The 23,502-nt window shown below is 44.1% G+C and overlaps 2 protein-coding genes across 2 annotated transcripts; one reads left to right on the top strand and one right to left on the bottom strand.

Annotated features, from left to right (window-relative positions):
* Window positions 1-1,248: 1,248 nt before the first annotated feature.
* On the bottom strand, window positions 1,249-3,685 carry rhbdd1 (rhomboid domain containing 1). The gene is made up of 8 exons (XM_058080113.2): window positions 3,491-3,685; window positions 3,110-3,285; window positions 2,752-3,031; window positions 2,317-2,449; window positions 2,140-2,228; window positions 2,020-2,070; window positions 1,814-1,945; window positions 1,249-1,621 (listed from the first exon to the last, which is right to left on the bottom strand). Exons 2-8 carry the CDS (start codon window positions 3,260-3,262, stop codon window positions 1,524-1,526), a joined length of 936 nt encoding a protein of 311 aa, XP_057936096.2. The 5' UTR covers window positions 3,263-3,285; window positions 3,491-3,685; the 3' UTR covers window positions 1,249-1,523.
* Window positions 3,686-4,566: 881 nt separating this feature from the next.
* Window positions 4,567-21,637, top strand: eml2 (EMAP like 2). The gene is made up of 22 exons (XM_058080405.2): window positions 4,567-4,891; window positions 11,375-11,605; window positions 11,881-11,998; window positions 12,071-12,172; window positions 14,868-14,896; window positions 15,673-15,802; window positions 15,889-16,038; window positions 16,111-16,180; window positions 16,512-16,622; window positions 16,704-16,799; window positions 16,865-16,999; window positions 17,886-17,985; window positions 18,067-18,221; window positions 18,296-18,421; window positions 18,499-18,630; window positions 18,700-18,767; window positions 18,841-18,929; window positions 18,998-19,095; window positions 20,262-20,349; window positions 20,423-20,518; window positions 20,582-20,712; window positions 20,796-21,637. Exons 1-22 carry the CDS (start codon window positions 4,798-4,800, stop codon window positions 20,919-20,921), a joined length of 2,475 nt encoding a protein of 824 aa, XP_057936388.2. The 5' UTR covers window positions 4,567-4,797; the 3' UTR covers window positions 20,922-21,637.
* The last annotated feature ends 1,865 nt before the right edge of the window (window positions 21,638-23,502 follow it).

Here is a 23,502-nt window from a genome sequence, read left to right as displayed (position 1 = left end):
TGCCGGCCACCCAACATTGTATCTTCATGACTATCGTTTAGCACCACTAAAGTGAAACCTCTCTTGTTTTTTTGTCATATTCTCTAAGGCAAATGTCCTTAACCAAGAATAATTTCACTCTTTTCTGGTGCAACAGTCATTAAGGATGGAGTGGGGCTCGACTGGCCAATGACAGATTCCACAGAAACAACTCCTTCCGGTGCAGGTAGGCAGTCTGGATTCTTGACCCAATGCATACAGAATGACAATGTTACTGCATCTGAGAACAGTGGGTCATGACCCACCAGTGTAGAATTTTGCCACACAACATTTAATCCATTCTTAGTTGGGGCGTGCTTTTACCTTCAGGGAAAAATACTTGTACGACCCAAGTATTTAGTCAGAGTAAAACCGTTCTTGGATAGGGTGTTTATTCTCCAAGGTAGTGTTATGCCCCAACTAAGAATGTTTGTGGTGCGGCGAGGCCTCCGCCAGCCACCCCACTCTATTGTACCCTAACGACTGTCGTTTTGCACCACAAGTGAAACTGTTGTTTTTCTGTAGGATCAAAGTATTTATGTCCCGAACCAACAATTGTTTCACTCTACTACAACAGTGGTTACTACAGAATGGGAGTGGAGCCTCTGCCAGGCAAATCAAACGACTATCGTTGGCCAGCAGAGGCCTCAATCACGCCAACACAAATGGGTGAAAACATTCTTGGTTGGGACCAATGCTCCCTCTTGGCAATCGCACACTGCTCACACTCTCAGCACACAGCCAATCCATGCAGTGCGCTAAATACAACCTGCAAATGAAACAAACACGTAGCAATTTATTCTGTACCGTTTTATAATGCAGCTCGGTGACAGGTAACAACAAGCGGACACAACGCAATGACGACTTGTATATATGTACCGTATTTTCTGGACTATAAATTGCTCCGGAGTATAAGTCGCACAAGGCCAAAAATCCATAATAAAGTAGAAAACAACATACATAAGTCACACTGGAGTTTTGTGGGTAATTTATTTTCCAAACTATTTGACCAAAACAAACGATGTTAACCTCTCGACATCCATTGCAGCCTGGTCATCCTAGAATGGGGATTTCTCCCATCTGTGATGGTTTTGAGTTTTTCCTTGCCCTGATGGGGGTTCAGATCAGAGGATGTTGTCTATTGTCTATCATCTACTGTTGTCTACTGTTGCCTGCTTGTTAAGCCCGTTGAGGCTCTTTTGTGATTAAGGGCTCTATAAATAAACTTGATTTGACGTGATCCAGGTGCTATAGTCTTTTTAATTGTGCATTGTCAAACATGTCCAACAAGCAGTTGAGTCCCGCCTTCGCAATAAAAATATCGTGCTCGTGACATTTCACATAAAGAGTCCAAGCAGATCAAAACAGCCATGATCAACATGGCTGACGTTCAAACACAATGAGTTCCTCGTGCCAAGAGTGCCTGGCAGTGTGCCGACTTCTCCTTTTGGAAGTGTACCAGCATTCCTGGGCTCTGTGGTCTCCATCTGGAACACCTTTCAGGTTCAGCTGTCCAACCTCCTCAGCCTCCTCCAGCGCAGCTCCTCCTCTGATAGGCGGAAACCATACGGAGGGGGAGGGCCTTCTCTGTGGCTGCGGGGTCCTAACCAACAAAACAGTTGAGCTGCGCTCATATGATGATGGTTAAGGCTGAAGCCCCTCACCTTGTCATTACTAAGCTTCTCCTGCTCTATAAGACCCAGTCCCCCTCTTTTACAAAATAATTGTTTAGTAATAAAATGTATTTGATTTGCAGGTTCTTTTAAGACAATAACGCCGCCGTCCTGATGCTCACCTCTGTCATAGAGGCTGTTCCTGATGGCCGCCGCCAGCTGCTCCTCTTCTGTCAGTCCACCTGTGTAAGATGAGTCACGGGCTGTGTAGTCATGGCTTCTACTTGAGTAGCCTCCATTGGTGCCACTGTAGCCTACGCACACACACACGTATGTTGATGCAGGGTCGTCTCAACAGCACACCAAGTGATGCAGTGCACGGGGTCACCTGAGGATGAGTAGGTGGAGCTTGAGGTGAAGGTGCTGGATGCTGTCCATGCTGATGAGCACACAGGTGAAGTTATCATTGTCGTGTATATGCCTTCTACATGATCATATAGTCGCATACCTGCACACATCTTCATCACCTTCTTCAGCGGTCCAGAAGTGTAGAGCAGGCCCACCAAAATACCTGACAGGTGACCAATCAGGGAGGTCCTGATGAAGAAGATGAGAATAACACTGGTGCTCTCTGTTGGCCGCTTTAATCCATAGTGCGTCCAACAGAACTAGTGCGACTACTGACCCTGGTGCTGTTATATGGATCAGCACAAGCTCCACCCAGCTAGCATAGCGATTGGACACAGGGAAACCCATCACATAGGTCACACCCCCTGGGTAGTAATGGTTACTGAGCACCTTCAAGGCAAAAATCACCCCTAGAGAGAGTCAGAAAAAGAAGAAAATGAAACCAAATGTCAAATCACATGAAAGATGTCAGGTCGCTTCACCGCATATTGTCAGATTTCTTTTTCACTTAAAATTGGAACTAATGTGTTGTTTTATGGCAACAATACTGTATGCCTAATTGTTTCTTAATGGGCAAAACTGAAATTAAAATGTAGATATATAGAGAGTATCATAAACAGGTATTTTAGCGTTTTTATGAGTTATCATTATTTGCATGGCTTTATCTTAGAATGTAACCCCCCTCCAGATAGCTACTGTATTTAAATTTAACCTGAGAAGCCAACTGCACATGCATTGCTGTACGACTGGTCCTGGGTCAGCTCAGTGAGCGCTGCCTCCAGCCCTACGTAGACTACTCCTATGAGCAGAGAGAAGACAGACAGCACATAGGAGAACCAGACGCTGCCCAGCCGCCGCTCCAGTCTGATGCCTTTCATGAGGAAGGACACCATGTTGAAGTACAGGTGCATGTCGTCCGCGTGGTGCACTGGCGACAACAGCAAGCGGCGCCAGTCTTTCAACAGGTACGCCTGCTTGACACTCACACAAGCCTGGGTCAACAGAGGTCAACAGTCAGTGTGAGAGGGTAGGATATTTGTATGTATCACTGTTAAACATATTCCCAGTACCTGCATCAGTGGTGCTGCAGGGAACAGGAACAGGTACACGTTGAGGCCCAGAACAGCCAAGGTGACAGGGGGGATGTTGTTGAAGCCCACATGGTACAGCTGGGAGGCCAGGAGAAGCAGTCCCAGCTGGGAGCTCCTCTCTCGGCGCCGCATGATGAAGACCACCAAACAGGAACCTGGACAACACACAATGTGAGCCCGAGGTCTCGCTTTAAAAAACTTCAAAACAACACTTAAGTTTTGAAAAATACTGTTTCGATTAATAACGTGTACTTTAATGTTTCAGCTATGATATACACGTACATTTGTGTACGTTGACCTGCAAATAAATTGCCCCATATATGACAGGTGACTATAAGTGCTGTACCACCATCAACTTACTTCCAGCTGAGATCAAAACTTCTTCCCGTTTCTTCGGCTAATGCTAATCCTAGCGAGAAAGTCCACTTTGTGGGCTTCAAAACGCTACAATAATGATGAGAAAGTGACACCGAAGTTACAAAGCGACACTTGTTTGGACTGTACCACGTCAGCTCAGTGTGAATTTGTCATAATTGCGCGTCAATAACCGGAAGCTTTACGGTACGTCACGTGATCAAAATATCATACGTCATGTCACACATGCGCAGTTGCACTCCCTGCTCATATTTTGCGGAAGTATGCTAGACCCACGACCATCGCACTTTTTATTACCGTGTTCCGTCGAAGAACGCAGGAATTGCCATATGTTTGAATTAATAACAATAACAGAATAATACGATGGGTGGTGGCTATTGTGGGGGAGATGCAATTCTTCACAGACGAGGACTTTTGCTGCCCCTCAGTGGTCAGAGTGAAGGACTGCCGTGTTAATTAGCTAAACGCCATTGGAGTACAATATTACATTATCATTTTAAAATAATTCAAACATAATACTCTAACATATTTTTTGTTGTCACTGTGATTAATAATCACCATGAATGTTTTTTGATAATTAACGAAAGACAGTTTGACTGGCTTAATGTATAGTATGGCAGTGATGGTAAAAGCGATGCATTCCCAGCTTTAAAAGGAAGTTGAAATGTATCACTTTGTCCAAATAGTATCGGGTGTCAATTACAGACACGTGTGTCGGGTGATGCATGAATTATTCACTAGTGACGTCATTAGACTTGTCATCTCATCACACCAGGTGAAATACGACCCCAGCTTTTCCGGTGTGTCTTCATGGGGTAGGGGGAAACCGTCAAATTGTCACTTTCTAACCTCATCGTCAACATGAGCCAGAGCAGACGGAGAAGCTTGTTGCCATGGAAACAGCTATACGCCTGGCAGATGGGGCGAGTATGACTAATCAAGTGGACGGAAATAGTCAAGAGCTCGCTTTTCAAATTAAAGCTACCTGATTTTGTTATTGATAAACCAGAGTGCAATATCTTTAGAATAACCACATGGAGGCGTTTTCATTAGAAATTATCACAATTGGAAGGCGACATTTCATGACAACATGCTGTATTTTTTTTAGCTAACAGGCAACTCCAGTGAAAGTACTCTGAAAGGGCAACGCGGGAAGTGTGTCTCCCCTCAGCGTGTAACTTGAAGTAGCGGTCAGTGGGGGGAGCGTGGACTGGCAGGTAAAGGTGCGAAGTGTTGGTCAGCGTGGGGTGGACAACAGCGAGGTGACGGAGGAGGGAGGAAGAAAGGAAACGATGGATAGAAGGAGAGAGTCGCAGAGGATGATGTCGTCGTGTGGAAGCCTGTACGACAGCACCAACCTGCTGCTGCAATACTGCAACAACACCGGTGAGTGGACACATCAACATGCACCACCACACCACTCAAATGATACAGAGAAAATGTCTAAACGCCACACCAAATTCAAAATCAGCCTTGGGTCTTTTTGTTTGGAGATAACTGCCCTGACATTAGTGTGTAGACAGGAAGTAAACGCATCCAAAAGACACATATATCCATATCCACCACTTATATTCTTCACAATGTCAATACATGTCGTGTTTTTAATGCTTAGAATCACGTGGTTAGTGCTTAAATACACATTTTGACTGGTTTGAGTCATTTTTAGTTTCATATTTTGATGTCCAATGTATCATTCATGCACCACAGAGTGACATGGTACAATAAACGAGTCTGAAAATGTTTATTTGTACTTAATATTTACTTACTCACTTTTTCTTTTCATTCCTTCGTCACTGCATTAGCTAAAAATCTGGTGTATGTGAATGAAATTCTTTGGAGAAACACACTAATGGCCTTTTAAAATGCATGAAAACAAATTGGCGGGCTGTGCAAGTGCCAAAGCAACAGGTGGCGCTACAGCCCCAAACTAAGTTGCATTTAATGAAACGTGGACTGAACTACTGCGAGTTTTGCTATCAAAACACAGAGCGTGATTCAGTGTTGGGGCCAGTGAGGTTATAGACTGGTGTTGCATTCACTGCCCACTGCGTGTGAGGGACATATTGAGGGGCAGGTGGCGAGGCAGCAAGGCTCTGAAATCATGGTTGTTTATTCTAATGCAGCTTCAGCGGATGCCACATGATACGCTGTGTCGTGTTGTGTTCAAGTGCCAACCACAACTACAGTAGACGGCGTTAGTGTTTGCTATTTGACACCTTCGGCTGAGAGTGAAGCATCATGAGCATCAATCATGTCCTCCTCCTTCATCATCTTCTTCCTCTGCCATGTGTCTTCACTGTAACCAAAAACCTCCTACAGGAAGACCAACAGTCTTGTCCTTAGAACATGCCCTTTGACCCCTGACTGACTTCCCTTTAGCTGACAGCCATCATAGCTTTTTGGCTAGCCTCGCTAAATGAGCCCCCTGAGTTAATTCATAGTGAATTATCTTAAGTTAGGCTTTTCTTAAAACAGCAGAATATAGATTTCCCCCACTTATATGTTCCTATTTATTTAAATAATGTCTGAAAATGCTTTCATGTTAGGCAAAGACGTTGAAATGGCGCTGAGCCATCTGACTGTAATACCACTTCTCTCCTTAGGGGGCAACAATGAGTCAGCTTTAAAATAAGATGGAGGTGACTAATTACTTCCCTCTCTATTTTTATTTTTTCAGTTCTAACACTGAATCAGTGAGTCCCAGTGGAATGGTTTCATTCCGAGTCTTTAACGTTTACATTTTCAGCGAAATTATTATTATTTTTTATAATTTCTTCCTTGAGTGGTATGAACTAGGATTGGGCAATACTGCTAATTTTGGTATTAATGTGATACCAAATAAATTGAGGGCAATATTCCCAATACATTTATAATAAAATGTTTCTAACCCATTGAATGATTTTGTAATTTAGCCTTTAATTTGTTGGGCTTGATTTTAATCAGGACTTATATTATTATTATTATATTAGGTAAAAATATGTTTAGCATGTAAAATATTAACAACATCATACAATTTTTATCATACAAAATAGTATCTCATTCAAGTCTTTATTTTTTTGGCCCTGTCAAAACAGTATCACACTGGCTTTGTCAATATGCTGCCCCCTAGAGGTGGCCCAACAGTTTGCTCCGATTGATGTGGATTGTTTGTTTTTTTCAACACAATTATCCGTCAGACGCAATAATAAGTTGTGTGCTTGTATGTGTTTGTGCTCATGTGTGTAGCCCTGCAGCGTCTTGGGGTGGGGTGCCTGTTACTGATGTTACCTCCATCCCCTCTATTTGCCTAAGACAGAGGAAGAGGAGGAGGCGGGGCTTAAAGGAGTAGTGGAGGAGGGGAGAAAAGGATGGAAGTAGGAAGTGGGCGTGATCAATGTGGGGGAAGCTTGAGGGAAGGGTGAGAGAGTGAGAGAGTGAGAGAGTGAGAGTGACCAAGCAGACAGGGTGGGGCCGGGGGAGTGGGGGGGAGGGGGGGGGGTGGAGCAAGGGGATATGTGCTGAGTGGGCAAGCCGCCTCTCTTGACTGTTACTCTGCGGACTGACCGTTTGATTGACAGGAGCAGGCTAGCAGGATGGCAGGTAGGCCACACTAGCCCCACCTTCATCATCATCATCATCATCATCATCATCATCATCCTCATGACCATGAAGGTTTCAGCATCACTCTCAATCTTCATCCCATTGTCTGCCCTCCTCCTCATCATTTTCCTCCTCTTCTGTGGTCATTTCTCTGCTTCCTGACTATGATCATGTGACCTTATCTGTGTGTGTGTGTGTGCGTGATTCAAGGACGTGTAAAGTACAGTACCTCTACTGCACCTCTGCATTCATCTTCCTATGTCACACTGAGTCATGCTAAAGGCTAACAATGTTGCATTTGGTAGACAACCACACAATTTCATGCAAATGTTACCGTGCACTCATGGGACACTTTATTAGGTACACTCAATGACTTCCTTTTTCGAATTTTCGGTGTTCTTATGCTTTCACAGCTGTACTGTTTGTAATATTTTGGCACTCTTGTACAGTGAAATAAGTTCAACAAAATATTCATTATAGAAACAGGCATGTTTGGAAGACAAACATTCCTACAGACACACTCCTAAAGATTGGAAGCCATTGTAGCCACAAAGAATCCAGATTTTCTTTGCTTTTCACTTCCTGGATGTGTCCCAATACTTTTGTCCAAGTATTGTATAAAAGTTGAACACTAAAAAACCATGTAGTGTCAGTAATGATTAATTGACTAATTGCTTAGGCCTCCAAATCGATATGAACCAAACAGAATTGGTCCAGAATAAATTAAACTAGAAGAGCCTTCTGAGGGAGCAGACATCCGCCAAGCACCATAGTTCCTTGCATATCGGGATTTACTCCAAATGTAATAATCCTACATTTATTTTATCTACATGTTTAGATTCATTGACCATGGAAACATACCAATAGCAATTGAAATCATAATGATACCAATATTAGTTCAGTGGTTATTCACAAAAATGGCATTTTCCGTAATGGTGGTTTTCTCCTGGATATACAGTGCATCCGGAAAGTATTCACAGCGCTTCACTTTTTCTACATTTTGTCATGTTACAGCCTCATTCCAAACTGAATTAAATTAATCTCTTACCTCAAAATTCTACACAAAATACTCCATTATGACAATGTGAAAAAAGTTTTTTTGACATGTTTTGAATTTATTAAAAATAGAAAACAAAAAAATCACATTTACATAAGTATTCACAGCCTTTGCCATGAAGCTCAAAATTGAGCTCAGGTGCATCTTTTTTCCACTGATCATCCTTGAGATCTTTCTACAGCTTAATTGGAGTCCACCTGCAGTAAATTCAGTTGATTGGACATGATTTGGAAATATAATAACTGTCTATATAAGGTCCCACAGTTGACTGTGCATGTCAGAGCACAAACACCAAGCATGAAGTCAAAAGAACTGTCTGTAGACCTGCGAGACAGGATTGTCTTGAGGCACAAATCTGGGGAAGGATACAGAAACATTTCTGCTGCTTTGAAGGTCCCAATGAGCACAGTGGCCTCCATTATTCGTAAATGGAAGACGTTTGGAACCACCAGGACTCTTCCTAGAGCTGGCCGGCCTTCTAAACTGAGCGATCGGGGAAGAAGGGCCTTAGTCAGGGAGGTGACCAAGGCCCCGATGGTCACTCTGTCAGAGCTCCAGCGTTCCTCTGTGGAGAGAGGAGAGCCTTCCAGAAGGACAACCATCTCTGCAGCAATCCACCAATCAGGCCTGTATGGTAGAGTGGCCAGACGAAAGCCATCAGACCAGAGAATTTTGTTTCTCATGGTCTGAGAGTCATTCAGGTGCTTTTTGGCAAATTCCAGACGGGCTGCCATGTTCCTTTTACTAAGGAGTGGCTTTCGTCTGGCCACTCTACCACACAGGCCTGATTGGTGGATTGCTGCAGAGATGGTTGTCTTTCTGGAAGGCTCTCCTCTCTCCACAGAGGAACGCTGGAGCTCTGACAGAGTGACCATCGGGGCCTTGGTCACCTCCCTGACTAAGGCCCTTCTTCCCCGATCGCTCAGTTTAGAAGGCCGGCCAGCTCTAGGAAGAGTCCTGGTGGTTCCAAACGTCTTCCATTTACGAATAATGGAGGCCACTGTGCTCACTGGGACCTTCAAAGCAGCAGACATTTTTCTGTATCCTTCCCCAGATTTGTGCCTCAAGACAATCCTGTCTCGCAGGTCTACAGACAGTTCTTTTGACTTCATGCTTGGTGTTTGTGCTCTGACATGCACAGTCAACTGTGGGACCTTATATAGACAGTTATTATATTTCCAAATCATGTCCAATCAACTGAATTTACTGCAGGTGGACTCCAATTAAGCTGTAGAAAGATCTCAAGGATGATCAGTGGAAAAAAGATGCACCTGAGCTCAATTTTGAGCTTCATGGCAAAGGCTGTGAATACTTATGTAAATGTGATTTTTTTTGTTTTCTATTTTTAATAAATTCAAAACATGTAAAAAAAACCTTTTTTCACATTGTCATAATGGAGTATTTTGTGTAGAATTTTGAAGTAAGAGATTAATTTAATTCAGTTTGGAATGAGGCTGTAACATGACAAAATGTAGAAAAAGTGAAGCGCTGTGAATACTTTCCGGATGCACTGTAGCTTTTCAAGCTCCATAGCTTTTGAAGATGCAACAAATCCATTGGCACACTCTACATTCCACAGTGTCTTGGCTATTTTTAATTGGGGTTGATGCATGTTTATAGCTTCATTTGTTGGCTTACTATGATAAAAAATCCAAATATTTTTTCATATTCATATTTTTCATATTCATAGTATTCAGAATTCTGTGATTGGCTGGCGACCAGTCCAGGGTGTACCCCGCCTCTCGCCCGAAGACAGCTGGGATAGGCTCCAGCACCCCCGCAACCCTTGTGAGGATAAGCAGTAGAAAATGAATGAATGAATGAGTATCCAGAATTATTCCATTATCCGAATCAGTCTTTGATATTTTGTAGAACCTTGTCCTCTATTTTCTTCCCCAAGTGTTCTAGTCATTTTTATGCACGAGCCTATCCCAGTTGTCTTTGGACGGGAGGCTGGGTACACCCTAGACTGGTCATCAGCCAATCACAGGGCACATATAGACAAACAACCAAGGTTACAGCATCGTTTTAAAAAAACTCCTGGATCCAGACAGTGATTCGGATCACCCCATTTGTATTTTTTTCTTATTGTTTTGAATATATTGGGTAATACTGTACAAGTGTCAATGTGAAAATAGGGGTGCTATTTCATGTATAGAGGGCTCTAATAATGCTAAAACTTGTATTTATTTCTGTAAAAAGTGTGTACCACCCTGCCCTGCATGGATTTAAAGTTGCCAGTAGCAGCAAAGAGACTGTTTGAAGGAAGTGAGCGGTCTGAACTGCTGCTGCATTGTTCGTCCTCCTTATCCCCATCCATCTTCATGCCGTTATGGAAATATTAACGCTGCTTCCTGTCTCATTTCACTGCCAGATGTGATACCACCACAATTAACTTTTCACTTGTGAGGCTTTAATCATCCATAACAAATTTCCTGCGAGGCGAGTGAGAAGAATAGTTCATGGACTCTATGTTGTCGGTTAGATTATACTTAGCTTACAAATAAAGTTGTTGTAGTTTTTGTGTAATCTGCTCATGTGGGCGGCAGATGCACATTTTTGTCTCATTAATCGTCTTTTCCACTCTTGATGTCATTGTGGCGGATGATCAGACAGTAAGCACAAAGAGCTGGATGGAGTCAGAAGTTGGAAAAACAAGAAATACTTAAAATAGTTTGACGCTTTAGTTTGGATTTTTTGGATTGGACGACTCCGCAGCCATTCTTGTCATTGTCTTCCCGCAGGCCTGCCATCCATCTGTGGTGTTTGGTTGCAGCAGGGCTCGATGACATTGCGGCGAAGGGCAAAACTGAGCCTTGTTGGTTTTTGTCATGAGAAATGTGCGCCATTAGCTCATGTTTTTAAACATGAAGGTCTTGGTTTATGGTTGTTGGTCTCATTTTGTGCAGCGATAGACATGCTAGCATCCCACATGGCTTTAAACACACCAGTCAAATACTCTTCATTGTTTTTTCTTCTGTCTGTCACCCGCACACCAAATCTGAATTATTCAACATGGTTATGTTTCCTCTAAGCTCTTCTTTCAGCCTCGGAGAAACTTAAAACCTGTTGCACTACATGGACAAAAGTATTGGGACAGCTCCAGGATCTAGAAAGTGACAAAACGGTGTGTCCATTTATGAAAGGTCACCGTGCCTCCCCAACAAAGTCCTCCAAGCATGCAACACAAAGCAGCAACAGAGAGCGTAGAAATGTCCCAATGTGTCTTGCAGACGACACCATGTCGGCGGGCAGCAACATGGACATGGAGGACCGCGTGTCCCACCTGGAACAGAAACTGCAGCTCCAGGAGGACGAGATCCAGCTGCTAAAGGCCGCCCTGGCCGACGCCCTGCGACGTCTGGGCTACTGCGAGGAGCACAGCCTGGCCTCGCAGGCATTGGGTGCTCAAGCCGCTGGGAGGAGGTCCCTGGGGGGAGCCACTGCGACCCCGCCTACCAAGGGTGAGCAGGGAAGTCTCTTATCTACGGAGCCATTTGATGTTTACTTATGAGACGTTTGCAGGGGTGTCCAAAGTGCGTCCTGGCGATAATATACTGTGTGTACCTGATTTTGTGTGTCACCAAGTATCCTCCATGACCAATTCTTATCAGAAAAAGCAAAAGAGGTTGAAAATGATTCAAAATAACAACTTTTTTCAGACGTAGCGTGAATATTGAGCTGCTAGGATTCCCTGCATTAGCACATGTGGCGCTCACGCTAGCTTTGTTGCCGTCAGTGCGTCAGCTGCTGCAGACTCTACCCTCCAAGCCGCTGAGCAACGGCTACATGCAACACAAACGCCTCCTGTCCTCCCCCTCCTCTCCAAAGAAGGACGTCTTGCAGTCCATCAAAAGGTATACTTCAAGCACTAATGGCTAACGTGAGGCCTCTGTGAGACGTTCTGTGTCTCGTGTTCCCCGTCCCAGGAAGAGCATGTCTACAGAGCGCCTCACGCTGGTCAGGAGGGAGGCGGCAGCGGAGAGTCGAAGTCGAACTACCTCCTCCAGCAGCTCCTCAGGTGGCAAAAGGTAATTAATTGTTTCATTTTGTATTTGATAATATGTGGCCATGTTTGGGGTGAAAAGTGTGTCCATAGTTCTTTGTATTAAAAAGTGCCTGTTAACTACAACATTAAAATGTAGGCATAAGTTCCAGAGTCAGTGAATGCAACACTCTGGTCCCTTTGTTGCAAACCAAATTATTTTTTTTATACTTCCTGTGTTCCTTTTGTCCTTCATGCTGTTTTAATTATGTCTGCACGAATCTCCTCCTCTTCCTCCTGACTTTGTCTCAGTAGCACAAGCTGTGCCTTGTACGGAGATACTACATTGACTGATGTGGTTACCTCCAAAACATAGTAATTTTCATCCAAAGTGAGGATTATTTTTAGAATTTTGACATTGGATGTCACTGGATTGAGCCACGTTCCTCCTTGCAGTGGCATTACATTTCTAGTGGGAGGGGAGTAAGCGATCCAGATATTGATAGTATCGATACCATGTGTGGCATAAAGCATTGGATCGATGCTAGCAATATGATAATGATATTTTTCATTTCTCCAATGGTTATTGAAACAAATATTCCGTATTTGGTGTTTGTGTTATTGTTACATTGTTGATATTGTTATGTTGCTAGCAAAGTGGAGTAATAACTTTTTTGTTTGCTATGAAATTTATTATGACATTTATTTATAATTTATGTATATTTTTATTATATTTTTCCAAAATGTATTTATTTAATTTAACCTCTATTTTAAACATAATTTTAATACTATATTTTGTTATTTTGCTACAATCTGACTATAATTGTCACATTAAAGTCAAAATCATTCAGGGAAAAAAGTAAAAAGTATGAGTATCTGCGATACAGGCCCTGTGTTTACTTTGCGTCTGATACCATAATGTGCAGTGTTGTCATTGGAGAAGGGGGCTGGAGGAGGAGGCGGGGCTGGACAATGGGGAAGTGTGCTGTCATTGGCTGCCAGCAGTATAAAAGTTAGCAGCAGGGTGAAGGAGGAAGTGTGAGAGCCTGTGTTGCTGAGGGACATAAAAAGTGTTTTCTTCTAACGGACGCTGGCAGCCATGAAGAGGTCCTCCAGGTAAACTTTATTCCACTTTAAGTACACAAATAATATCTGCAACCTGTGTGGTGAGTAAATAATAAGGTACAGTTGAAGCTTGATGGAAGTTATTGTCCACAATGAGCCAGGATGCAATTTTAACATTGTATGACATTGTGCTGTCATGGCAACACAACACAACAGGTAGTTTTAAACATTGATGTAGGTGGTCTTCGTACTTTATCAGCCTCATGTGTGCATTATTGATACAAGCTGTGGCTTGTTAGCGTGCAGACAAATGCAGCAAGAATGCGTGAAGAAAAAATATCCCTTTAAGAGGCTGGGTTGTGTTGCATTTAAGTGTCCAATGAAGCATCGGTTGTGATGGTGTCACGCGTCTAGTAGGGTGAAAGGAGCTCATTCTGGCGTTCCACCAGCCACAATGTCTCCACGGTGTTCCAGCAGCAATTAAGGAAGTGAAGATGGGAACACAAAAACACACACACAGTATGTACGGTGGCTTTATTTCACATTGAAATGTTGAATATGTAGCAATAAACAATAATTTGAGATGTAGATGGCCTCGGGGCCGAAAAGAAGGGCTGACTGCGGGTGGGTGTGGTTTGGTTGCTTCTGCTGAGCTTGCACTAATCTCATTAAATTGATTGGAGCTTCTGCTGTGCGATCAGTGTTGTTTTGTCGTCAACACCAGCAGCATTTCTCCTCCTCCTCCTCCTCTCTGTGCCGCATTCACCAACTTTGACATCAGAGACCATTTCTGTCTGACTGGATGCTTCCGGGAAGACTTTTAATGTGCCTCTAATGGACTGACAGTGGACAACCACAGTTTGGACCACAAGGAGCTCCATTAGCTGCAGTCTGTGTGCTTGTGTTGTTGTTGTTGACTTCCTGTTCTCATGATGATTATGATGATGATGCTGTGCACACAAGACCATGACCGTGTAATTACTTCTCATGTTTAAAGTTAATGGTGTAGTTTATTTGCAACATGCATATGTTTGCTTCATGCATGCTGCATTGGCTTCTGGTTGGCTCGTCATGTTAATGTGGTCCCACCCACTGACGAGGGCCAAGTTCACGGAATGTCCTGCTCTAATTACTGGCCCTGGATGCTGGCCCGGTCCATTGCAGGCTGTCTAGGAGACAAACAGGTCTTTGTGTGCTTGGCGGCCTTCTTGGCAGCATTTCCACAGAAACCACCCAAAAAGTCAAACAAGTTCCTTGTCTTACTTTTATGTTGTGGACATGTTTGTGCTGTGGTGTTCCTCGCATTCTCCTTGTTTGCCTACCTGCCAGGTGTTTCACGCCTGTTTGCTTTCCGTCAGCTGAGTTGGAGTTTGCTAGCATGCTAAAATGCTGCATTTGGCTATCATGCCAGAGGCTATACAGACATGGTCGTGTGCACGTTGGATGAACACACAAGATCAGTTGGCCTCCCCTAATGTGCTGCCAAGAGTGCTCTGCAGATCTAAGAGGAGCCACTAGAAGGCAGTCAGCTGCTTAAATACAGTGGGGTTTTGTTTCAATTCTATTTACTGTACATTCATTTTATTAGCATTCCCATATTGGGATATCACAATCTGGATTGTTTTTTGTTTGTTTTTTATTATTTTATCATTAAAGTAGATTTTTTTATCTTCCAGTAAATCCAAAGAATGCACCTTCAATGCAGGTAAGAGCCTTTGTCCGTACCCCCTTATTTTCTCTAAATAAGCCTTTACTGTAGCACTACAGACTTGCTAGCTATGATCGTGATATTGTCCTGAATACAGCAGATTCCCGCTATTCACAGGGGGGAAGGGGGGGGGGTTACATTCCATAGTTCTGTTACATACATTACAGTGACAAACAGCCATAGAAATGTCTATTTGTTACATGCTCAATAAAACCTGGATTAATAATAATAAAGCCTGGTTCACTCCTCCGCCTCCACACTCTCCTGCTACCTTGAGACACTGCCATTGTTAGATTTTGGATCAACATTTGCAATAAAAGTGGCTGTTGTAGTCCGACACTTTGGGCCAGCTTCAATAACTCTCCCCTCGTGACAAAGGAGGCCAACCAAGGCCCGATAATATGCTTCTTAAATGCATTTGAAATTGTAAAATGTATAGCCACCCACTACTAATAAATGATAAGGCACCGCCTCCATCTCCCTCTAAAGCGGCTCGGTAGTCTGAGATGAAGCAGCCGTTGTTCCAATGCCACACCTACATAATCCATACTCATCATATATTAACTTGGTTTCACTTTGCTGCACGTTGTGAGGCTGCTTTGCAAGAAAGTTGACTCTAGAAGTGAGTGCTGCCTCCGCCACACAGGAGGCCGCCATCTTACACCTGCCTTCCGGACCATGGCTTGAATTTCCAGGACCCTTTGAAGCTTTGAAGTTGTCAGCTTTTGAATGTTATCATGACATGAACATCCCTCTGATCCCTTTCCCCGCAGAGGATGGCTACGTCAGGATGTTCCTCCGAGGTCGTCCCGTCACCATGCACATCCCAGACGAGCAGCGGGACAGCTACAGCCTAGAGCACAAGGTGGCGCTGCCAGACCGCAAGCTGAAACTGGAGTGGGTGTATCCTCCAAGCGGTAGTTTTACGTGTAAAAGCCGGCATGGGCACAGAAAAGCAAGTTTGCCTTCCCTAACCGGGCGGTGAGCAGGTACGGCTACCGCGGGCGGGACTGTCGCTCCAACTTGTACTTGCTGCCCACTGGAGAGATCGTCTACTTCAACGCCTCAGTGGTGGTTCTGTACAACACGGAGGAGCAGCAGCAGAGGCACTACCTGGGACACACAGACGACGTCAAATGGTGAGACAAAGACCTGACCCCCGCTTTCATACACAATGTGGACGCATCAAGTCATGACGTTTTTCCTCTCAGCCTGAGTGTGCACCCTGACATGGTTACCATAGCAACAGGGCAAGTGGCCGGAAATACAAAAGATGGAAAGGTAGGCAAAGCGCACACACACACACAAACTAACAAGGTGTTGATGTTCTGTCAGGAAATTTGTGTGACTGTCATCACAGCACATCATAGCAATCTTCATACCACGCACATATGCCTCCTAGTGGCTGTCGGCAGCACAGTTCGTGGTTCAAGATTCAGAACTATTAATACATTTTCCTCTTTGATTTATGATGCGTTCAAGACTGCCGGGTACTCTGACAAATCCAACTTGGTCAGACTGAAGTCTGTTTGATTGAATTGTTGGCTAACTGTCACTTTATTGCCATGCTAGCATGTAGCTTTGTGTCACTAACTGACTGTGGGGACTCTAGCTGCTGGCGCCTCACGTTCGTGTCTGGGACTCGGTGAGCCTCAACACGCTCCACGTGCTCGGGATGGGCGTGTTCGACAGGGCCGTCACATGTGTGTCTTTCTCCAAGTCGGTGAGTGGCGCCCCCTTGTGTGCACTGTCGCCACCTCTAAAGCTTTCAGAATGGCCCACTAAAGTCCGGTGTCCTCCTCAGAATGGAGGCAGCTTCCTCTGCGCCGTGGACGATGCCAACGACCACATCCTGTCTGTCTGGAACTGGCAGAAGGAGAAGCAAGTGGCCGATGTCAAGGTAACGTGACCGCTGACCCCCATTCCATCTCTTCAGAACATTCAACCCTCCTTCCTTCTCTTCAGTGCTCCAATGACTCCGTGCTGGGGGCCGTCTTCCACCCCATGGACGCCAACCTGATTGTGACCTGTGGAAAGTCCCACATTAACTTCTGGACTATGGAGGGAAACACGCTGGCCAAAAGACAAGGACTCTTTGAGGTGACCACACTGACACGGCCTATTATTAAGTGGAAGTTTAGTAAGAACTCAAGTGTGGAACAAATGACTTGGAGGCTAACCAGTTAGCTTGGTAGCTACATATGTGCTGCCGTGTCTTATGTCCCTGTAGTGAGTCCATAGCTTTTCCCTAGCATTAGTGGCCATCTGGAGTGGAAAGGCGACTATAGGGGTGTTAGTTCATGTCTGCAGGGCTTTAATAATGGTAAAAAATATATATTTAGAAATCCATAAGCTTATAAATATTGAGTCCTAATTCACTTGTTGCAGTCAGGTTTGGAACCAATTACCCGCAATAAATGATTAACTGTATTGTGTAATAGGAGTGTAGAGGTGACTATAGGGGTGTTATTTCATGTCTAGAGGTCTCTAATAATGTGAAAAACTGTTTAACTGGTTGTTAATACTCAAACTACGGAAATATGTGTCTGGAACCAATTAACCACAATTAATGAGAAATTGCTGTATTTCTTGAGATTTAACTTTGTTTGCTAAATTTGTACATGATTTTTTTGAATGATGTATGTTGTATTTGCATTCTAGCTTATACAATTAGTCACACACGTTTTTTTACACACACAAACAAATCTAAATGTTGCCCTTTTTATATTTTAGGTTTATAAGTAGGGGGATTTTAAGCCAAATGTGTTAAAGCAGTATAGCAAACTGAAAATGGTTCAGTCACATGTGAGGCTGTATTGGGGGTGGGAAAGGACGGCATCCACGGCAAAATAAACAGTTTTTAATTGTCAAAAAGACAACAAAAATTGACTTATGACGGAGCCTTGAGGTACTTCACATGTTTACTCTGAGATGACTTTGACATTTTGCCCCCTGAATTTAAAAACTTGTTGTTTCTGTTCCAAAGAAACACGAGAAGCCCAAGTACGTGTTGTGTGTGGCGTTTGCAGAGAATGGAGACGCCATTACTGGAGACTCTAGTGGAAACATCTATGTCTGGGCCAAAGGTATACTTCCCATCTTCTCTTGATATGACAAAAAATATCAAAGCTTATGTTGTGATTGTCTGTGTTTTATTCGCTGAATAGGTGGTAACCGTATCAGTCAAGTGGTGTCGGGGGCACACGAGGGCGGCATTTTCTCTGTATGCGTCCTCAAAGATGGGACCATGGTGTCTGGAGGCGGGAAAGACCGCAAGGTGGTCCTCTGGGACCGTGACTACAGGAAGCAGGCGGAGATGGAGGTCAGGCTCCTCCCACTTCTTTTATATTTAATTAAAAATACTTTATTGTTGATGTTATTTTTGCGTGCATCCAGGTGGGTGAGGCGTTTGGTCCGGTCCGGACTCTGGCAGAAGGCAAAGCAGGCGAGCTCTTCATTGGGACCACCAAAAACGCCATCCTCAGCGCTGCCTTCCCTGACACCATGATGGCCATCGTGCAGGTGCACACTTTGAAGACTTGTTGCAGAGATTCCGTATAATTTGTTGTGATAAATAAAGGTTTTATGTTTCCTCCCAGGGGCACACAGATGAGCTGTGGGGTCTGGACATCCATCCCTGCATGGAACAGTTTGTCACATGCTCCCAGGACAAGCAGGTCCATCTGTGGGACACCAACTCCCATCAGCCTCTGTGGACCAAGACCATCGAGGTGCTGAAGATGATGGAAGGAACATCATGTCTGGAAATGTCTTCTAAATGTGACCTTGTTGTGCTTTAGGATCCTGGGAGGTCTGCAGGGTTTCATCCAAGCGGGGCGGTTCTGGCGGTTGGGACCATGTCGGGAAGGTGCGTCTCTCTACTGTTGCGTGCCTGATCATTACTTTCTGTTTGGACACATCCACTTCCTGTCACGTTTCAGGTGGTTAGTGCTGGACACGGACACCCAGGACCTTGTCTCCGTGCATACGGACGGTAACGAGATCATCTCCAACGTAAAGTACTCTCCAGGTGAGACTGGAAAACCTTCACCATAGCATTCTACGCTAACTCGGACGCTAACTGTAGTTTGGTGGTAGATGGCAACTTCCTGGCTGTGGCTTCGCATGACAACTTTGTTTACATCTACGCCGTGACGGACAACGGACGCAAGTATAGCCGCGTGGGCAAATGCACCGTAAGTGTATTTTCATGTTTCATTATTGGCCAGTGTGCTGTTACTTGAGGTCTTTCAAATCCTGCACTCCTACACTGACACCTAAATACTGTACTATGTACAATGTGTACGTAGTTCCTGGGGGGGAGGCGGATTTTGACAGTGTACTGGAAATTCATGAATGCTGTTTCGCATTTACCAGAAACCACAATTGCATTGATCTGCTTCCTCTTCGCTTCTTTTCAATTCGGGTTCGAGCACCAGACACTAACAGTGTGAAAGAACTGCTGTATTTATTATTATTGTTATTATTCCATGCACATAACTGGGATAGGCTCCAGCACCCCCGCGTCCCTTGTGAGGATAAGCAGTAGAAAATGAATGAATGAATTATTCCATGCATTTTTGGACGGTTTAACTTGCATGAAGACTCACCAAAGTCAGACCCCCAAAACTCACCCAATAGCGCCCCCTATAATTATAGAGCCAGAACACTGTCCTGCAAAGGCTCTTAATTATTTGTAGTTCTATACAGTATATTCCTTAACTTTGCTTGCATTTTTGAGTACCTTTTAACATGTATGAAAACTTACAAGCACGTCAGGTTCGGCGAAATATTTTATATTTCAGGCATCCCGAACATGAACCACCCCAAAACTCACTCAACAGTGCCTCCTTCGAATTTAGACAAAAAATTAGCCCTCGTCACCAGTTTCACAGATCATCACAAAATACGGGAGTGCCGTCAATCATGACAGAATACACAAAAAAAGTCTTAAGTTCCAAAACACCCACCATATCATCCATTTTGGTTTATGGTGGCGATTTTGGCTGAAACTAGTCCTTAGCACTTTGACCAAATGAGCCCAAATGAAAATCCAAATACTAGACAGACGGGCGATATTATATTGGGAAGATTCTTAGGATGTGTCATGAAATATTGTCAAAGCTTGCCAACAAACTTTGACCCCAATCCCCTTCCACTACGTTGCCAATTCGTTGTGCATTTGGGTTCACATTTCTCTGTGTGATCGAACTACGGCTACACAGTAAGTATAAGCCCAATTGGTACACAGCCATGGACTATTATGAAAGTGAAGTGTTGGTAGAAGAGAGACATTTAGGTGCTGTATTATGCTGTAAAAGTGCCACTCAATGAGAATGTGGGTCTCCCTGGTCCTCCTCAGGGCCATTCCAGTTTTGTGACCCACGTGGACTGGTCCACAGACAGCCAGAACCTGGTCACCAACTCAGGAGACTACGAAATCCTCTTCTGTAAGGTGGCCCACATTGAAAAGGTCCCGCCTGCATATGCGTGTGTTGATGAACAATTTTGTTTTTGTCCCAGGGGAGGCGCCCAGTGGCAAACATGTGACCAACATGGACGCCGTACGAAACCTCAAATGGGCCACTGCCACATGCACTTTGAGCTTCAACACCTTTGGTACGTCTATTCATAATATTTCATAATTTGTCCTTTTATGATCATGGCGTGTGTGTTTGTCAGGAATCTGGCCCGATGGCGCAGACGGCACGGACATCAACGGCGTGTGCAGGTCACATGACGATTCCCTGCTGGCCTCGGCTGACGATTTTGGCAAAGTGCACTTGTTGTCGTTCCCCTGCTCTCAGGCCAGGGTGGGTGTCTGCCACGATAGCGTGCTAGCATGCTAAAGAAGGTTTCGTACCCTGCATCTATTATTCTCCCCGCTCTCTCACAGGCCCCGGGTCACGAGTATGGCGGCCACAGCAGTCACGTGACCAGCGTCGCCTTCCTCCACGACGACAGCCGCCTCATCTCCACCGGCGGTAAAGACACCAGCATCCTGCAGTGGGTGGTTGCCTAGGTAACTCGGCTACCAAGCCGCCTGCTCAGCCTCTAGCCCACCAGGGGGCAGCACCTCCTTCGTGCCTGCACGTTACTAAGACACACATCACGCTGGATACGATGAATGTTTGACGACGTTATTAATCTGGTGAATGAAACCATATTTAATGTAACACATACACGATGTCACCGTGAACTTTAGCATTTAGCGCTAACTGTGCCTGAAACCCATCCTGCCCACTGAGGTATTTAGTTTCATATCACGCAATGGCGCTTCGACTTCCATCCTCTGTGCTGTGACACCACACAAGCGTCCTTCAGGTGGGTCTTCGCACCTCCTACAAACTGCTTCATGTCCCGTTGGTGCGCGCTAGGCCCGCTTGCCTTCATGCTGTATCTTCTTCAGGTCCAAAATAATAATACTGATGATTGTCAAGCTGTACACAGTGCTGTTTGTTGGATACTAGGTGGCGCTGCAGTGCAATGATTGCATGAGTTCAGCCGCCCTTCTTCATAGATGCTGTTAACAAGGTTCATTAGAGTTAATATATACTATATAAATACATATGTATGTCATGCAGTATATCTGAGTGGCTGTGCTATTTTAATATTTAACTCCTAAGGCTTATTATCATTGTTGTAATGATTGTCATTGTAGACATGTCACATGTAGTGATTGACCGACTGCTTAAGCTGTGTTTGGCCTTCTGATTTGTTAATAAAGTTTTTACCCAGTCGCTTATTGTCCTTTATTGGACAAAAAAAAAAAAGAATCCAGCACAATATTGTCAGAATATTTGGAGGAAAGAGTCAAAGTGGTCATATGAGAACAAAGTTGCAATTTCTATGACAGTGACGTTCCAAAAAAAAATTTATGATGTTTATGTTGGAAAACAAGCTCTGATATTGTATATTATGACAATATTGTCCTAATATTTGGAGGGAAATAAGTCGTCATTTGAGGGAAAAGGTCAGATTTTATGACGTTCATGTCATAATATTACAAGAAAAAGTCATAATACTGCATATTATGACATCCATTCATCTTCTACCACTTATCCGAGGTCTCTTTGTGAAGGCAGCAGCCTAACCAGGGAAAAAGTTTCCTCTCCTTGGCCACTTCGTCCAACTCCTTCTGGTCCATCCTGAGGCGTTCAAGTCCAGGCAGGTTTATTTATATCGCCCTTCATTACAAAACCGTCTCAAAGGGCGTCATGTCTTCATGTTTGCCTTTTAAAGAGGGCAGGTTTGAGTCACTAGGGGGCGGTAGGGGACTTGGAGCTTGGAGGCCAGAAGGTGTGCACACGTGCAATGTGGAATCAGGTTGTTGGTTTTCTTGGGAGTGTACACCAAAGCAAGGCATCAAACAGCAGTCTTTGTTTCTGTGCAGGTTTCACAAAATCCCTCCATGAAGCAGTTTGACTTTCAACTCGTTCTCATTTCAAAACTTCCGCTAAATCAGGGCAATTGATCTGTGCCAGTGTCAAGCTGTGGCCATCATGAAAGCATCATGAAGTGTTCAGGCAATGTTTTATGTTGCATTTTAGCGTTCTTAATGATCAGGCAATTGTAAAAAGTCAAGCGCTATATTACATTGTGGAACTACTTACTCTTTGAAAACACCAGACAGACGCGTCAGGGAGGGGTAACAGGAAGGTGTTTGCAGATGAAAAGTGTCACCTACCTACCCTCGGCCATCTCTGTGTGGAGTTTGCATGTTCTCCCCGTGCATGCGTGGGTTTTCTCCGGGTACTCCGGTTTCCTCCCACATTCCAAAAACATGCTAGGTTAATTGGCGACTCCAAATTGTCCATAGGTATGAATGTGAGTGTGAATGGTTGTTTGTCTATATGTGCCCTGTGATTGGCTGGCCACCAGTCCAGGGTGTACCCTGCCTCTCGCCTGAAGACTGCTGGGATAGGCTCCAGCACCCCTGGGACCCTTTGTGAGGATAAGCGGTAAAAATGAATGAATGAACTGTCACCTAGTGGTCCTTTTGTTGGCAATTAAAAGTGTGTGTCTGTTGGCACACATCCAGCGTTTTGTCGGTATGTACTGTATAAGTCTGGGCTGAGCAAACGTCTTCCACCCAGGGGCCAATTTGGTATTTCGAACGCTGTAAAAATGCTAAAAGCTACCAAAGCACAAAGCTTTGTGTTATTAATGCTTCTTATTATCAACATTTCAGCTTTTTTTCATTGCATGATGCCTTTTTGCTCCATTTCATGTTCAATTCTATTTCAAAATGGCCCCCACACCGCACTTTGGACACTACTGGGGTAAGTAGTCTATGTACAACATTACTTATAATTCTGTCCTGTCTTTTACCTTTTTTTCAATAAAATACAGTGACAATTTGCATATTTCAGACATAGCTGCTGATTAATCATGATTAATTAATTTGGAAACTGATCAATCTGAAAAAAATAGTTTTTTTTAATCTGACAAAAAACAGCCTGAATTAATCTTCTACCTTCTCCCTCTCGAATTATAATAAAACAGATCACTAGGAGTCAGGAGGTGAAGGCAGAGCAGCAGGTCATGTGACAAGCGTGCGGCCGACTGAGGACAACACAACTCATTGAACTTGAAGCCGCCGC

Source organism: Doryrhamphus excisus, linkage group LG8 (assembly GCF_037039965.1).
Source record: "Doryrhamphus excisus strain RoL-2023G ecotype Guam linkage group LG8, RoL_Dexc_Guam_v1.1, whole genome shotgun sequence".
NCBI lineage: Eukaryota > Metazoa > Chordata > Actinopteri > Syngnathiformes > Syngnathidae > Doryrhamphus > Doryrhamphus excisus.
Note: the sequence above shows the minus strand (reverse complement) of the source record. Positions and strands in the feature narration are given on the sequence as shown.